This window comes from Lactuca sativa, chromosome 7 (assembly GCF_002870075.4).
Source record: "Lactuca sativa cultivar Salinas chromosome 7, Lsat_Salinas_v11, whole genome shotgun sequence".
Lineage (NCBI taxonomy): Eukaryota > Viridiplantae > Streptophyta > Magnoliopsida > Asterales > Asteraceae > Lactuca > Lactuca sativa.
The window spans coordinates 52604250-52608173 of record NC_056629.2 but is presented as its reverse complement, the minus strand read 5'-3'; the positions used below and the strand labels follow the sequence as shown (position 1 = coordinate 52608173).

Below are 3924 nucleotides of genomic sequence, written 5' to 3'. Positions count from 1 at the left end.
TGAAAGAAGGATACCGCTGAAGCAGACCTGTACAGCCGACGCCCCCCTCCCCCCTTTCTCACGATCGCCAGCCACATGACCACCATTTTGACTGCCTTCGATCGCCTGATGCCTTCTTAATCTAATGAAGACGAAGATGAAGACCGAGGTTCCTTTCTCAGTCGCACCTTGTGATCTGCTTGAACCTCAATAGTACCCTCGATTTTTGATTGCTTCCATTCATGTTCTTCCCCGATCAGACGAAGAAGACGCACCATCTCTCTTTTGCATTTGAGTTCATCGACAAAGTGAAGATCCAGTTTAAAATGGGTTCTTTTGAGAGAGAGAGAGAGAGAGAGAGAGAGAGGGTGGGACCCTTTAAATAATTATATTTTTTTAAATAACAAAAAACTTCATAAATGGTCCCTCTTTTGTGAAATGACGGAAATACACTTCACTTAACGGCCAAAAGCTAATGGAGTTAGCGAAAATGACCATTTGTTAAAAGTTTTGAAACCACAGAAACCATCTGTGAGGTTTTTTGAACTTAGGGACTAAACTTGATATTTTTGAAAACCATATAGACCTTTTTTGAAGTTTTGTCTAAGTTTTTTTATACATATAGTACCTATATATATAATTTAAATGAAAATTACCATTTTAACAAATTATTCTAATAACGTATTACTTTTATACATATAGTACCCATAATAAGTTATTTTTGCATATTATAATCTTAATTTTTAATTTTTAATATTAATTTTATAGAATATTACGTGTATTAGATTTTATAAATAACATTTTATGAAAATGCTGATTTTTTATTTGTTTTTTATTATTTAAAATTATAAAAAAAAAATGCAAAAAATTACTAATAGCTATATTTTCTTCATTTTTTAATCTATTTTTTCCTATATATAGAGAGAGGTATCTTACGACCTTCCTTGTTTATATCCAACACATCTCTCTCTCTCTCTCTCTCTCTCTCTCTCTCTCTCTCTCTCTCTCTCTCTCTCTCTCTCTCTCTCTCTCTCTCTCTCTCTCTCTCTCTCTCTCTCTCTCTCTCTCTCTCTCTCTCTCTCTGCGCGTCATGGCAAAATCTCATGTACTCCCTGCATATATACTTGTACTACACATGATAAACAACTTCGTTTCGAACATGCTAACCAAATTCACTCCATGGAGAAACACTTCATTTTCATCACTCCCACTGCCTCTTGAAATCGCAACCAAACTGTATGCAGACTCCACCTCCATTAAAACAGCTTCGTCTGACTTCGGTAAACTTTTTCAAGAAACCCCGTTTGCCGTTTTCTATCCGTCAACCATTTCTGACATCGTCCACCTCGTAAAATCCTCCTACACCTCTTCTTCTCCGTTCAAGATCGCCGCTAGAGGCCATGGACACTCCGTCCATGGTCAGGCGATGGCAAAAGATGGTGTGGTGGTGGAAATGACGTCTTTAAGTGGTGGTATTAAAGTTTCTTGGAGTGATTATTTAGGGTTTTATGCTGATGTTGGTGGTGAGCAGCTTTGGATCGATGTTTTGAGGACGACTTTGGAGCGTGGATTGTCTCCCGTTTCATGGACGGATTACTTGTATCTTACAGTCGGTGGTACACTTTCTAATGCAGGGATTAGTGGACAGACTTTTCTTCATGGTCCTCAAATCAGCAATGTGCATGAACTGGATGTCGTAACTGGTACACATAGAATTGAACTATATGCATACACATAATTTGGTTAACTGTTAACTGGACATTTCATTTTGTTCAATATCTAATTAAAACATATTTAAAAACTTAAATAAAGTGACGTTTTTGTCTCTTCATATATATACAAACTGAAAAGCACACACACATGCATGCACACAAGACTATGGATTCTTAGACTAGTTTAGGTTGGGTGAATTGAAACTAAAATTCTTGATGTGTTTCTTGATGATTTGCAGGAAAAGGGGAATTCATGACTTGCTCTAAAAACATGAACTCTGAACTCTTTTATGGAGTTCTTGGAGGTCTTGGTCAATTTGGGATCATAACTAGGGCAAGAATTGTTCTAGACAAGGCACCAACAAGAGTAAGATCATAATAGACTTATGGAAAATCGAGTGTACCCTTTAATGAACGTTCTCGTGATCACAAGTAAAATAGATATACTAACCGTATATTTTCATATTTTAAGAGGTACATGATTTTATTTTTTGTGTGATTTCTTATAGGTGAAATGGGTTCGAATGATTTACGAAGACTTTGATATCTTCACAAAGGATCAAGAACACCTAATCTCAAAAAATTATGGGCTTAATTATGTTGAAGGCTCTCTAATTATGAAGAAGAGTCCTGCAAACAATTGGAGATCTTCGTTTTTCTCAATCCTTGATGAAGAGAAAGTGAATTCTTTAGCATCAAAACGTGGGGTCGTTTATAGCTTAGAAGTAGTCAAGTACTACGATGAATTCAGCGTACAACCCATCAATGAGGTACGCTTCATCATGTGCATGGCATAATAATCCAAACAATTCGACATTTGCAACCTGTATGCTCAATATTTGAATATTTTGTATGTACTTACAGGAACTTGATGACATATTCAAAGATTTGAGCTTCAAAACAGGATTTATTTTCAAGAAAGATGTTTCATATGTTGATTTTCTGAATAGAGTGAGAATTGAAGAACTGAAGCTTCAATGTAAAGGATTGTGGGATGTTCCTCATCCTTGGCTAAATCTGTTTGTACCAAAATCGGGCATTTTGGAATTTAATCAACAAGTATTCGTTAATATTATTCAAAAAGAGGCCAAGAGCTCGGGACCATTTCTCGTGTACCCGATGAAGCGGACAAAGTAACTAAATATTAATTTCTCTAGAGCACGTAGTACACTAGTTTATATATATATATATATATATATATATATATATATATATATATATATATATATATATATATATATATATATATATATATATATATATATATATATATATACCTGATAAAAAATTCTTAGTAAAACAAATTACGGCATGAGTTAAAATGTTTTTCAAATTAGTAACTTTTTTCTTCACAAAGTAAAAGTTAATATTATTTATTTTGTCTATCGCCTTTCCAAGAAACCATATCTCATTATTAAGAAAACAATCTTTTTCTTGATAAGAATTTTAACTGAAAAAAAATTGTACTAAAATTACAGGTGGGATGATAGGATGTCGGCCACCATACCAGACGAAGATGAAGATGTGTTTTACACCATTGGTTTATTGCATTCAGCAAGAAACACCGAAGATGGGAAAATCATCGACGATCAAAACAAAAAGATACTAAATGTATGCGCTGAAATTGGAATAGAAATCAAGCAATATCTTCCAAGATATTACACAACAAAAGAAGAGTGGATAAAGCATTTCGGTGCAAAATGGAGTTTATTTGAAGAAAGGAAAGCCAAGTATGATCCAAAAATGCTATTGTCTCCCGGGCAAAGAATTTTCTAATTGCAGCCTTTTATATATATATATATATATATATATATATATATATATATATATATATATATATATATATATATATATATATATATATATATATATTCTAAACGTAGCTTATGAACAGTAATGTTTAGTTTATGTCACTTTTGGCCCAAAATTATCTATACTTTGACAAATGTAATCCTTTTTGTTCTCGCTAACATTTGAAAGAGTGTTATTCATTTGTGGATTATTGCATTTTAATATATTTAATATATAACATAAGGGTCTATTAGTGTGTATATATATATATATATATATATATATATATATATATATATATATATATATATATATATATATATATATATATATATATATATATATATATATATATATATATATATATATATATATAGGGAAGAGTTATATGGAAAATGAATGATTTGGACAACACATATTTGAACCAATGAAAACATGACAA

General features: G+C 32.3%; 1 protein-coding gene across 1 annotated transcript; it reads left to right on the top strand.

The window, feature by feature from the left end:
• Positions 1-1023: 1023 nt before the first annotated feature.
• On the top strand, positions 1024-3499 carry LOC111905559 (cytokinin dehydrogenase 3). Its single transcript, XM_052765393.1, has 5 exons — positions 1024-1682; positions 1931-2058; positions 2201-2461; positions 2556-2824; positions 3170-3499. Exons 1-5 carry the CDS (start codon positions 1070-1072, stop codon positions 3465-3467), a joined length of 1569 nt encoding a protein of 522 aa, XP_052621353.1. The 5' UTR covers positions 1024-1069; the 3' UTR covers positions 3468-3499.
• The last annotated feature ends 425 nt before the right edge of the window (positions 3500-3924 follow it).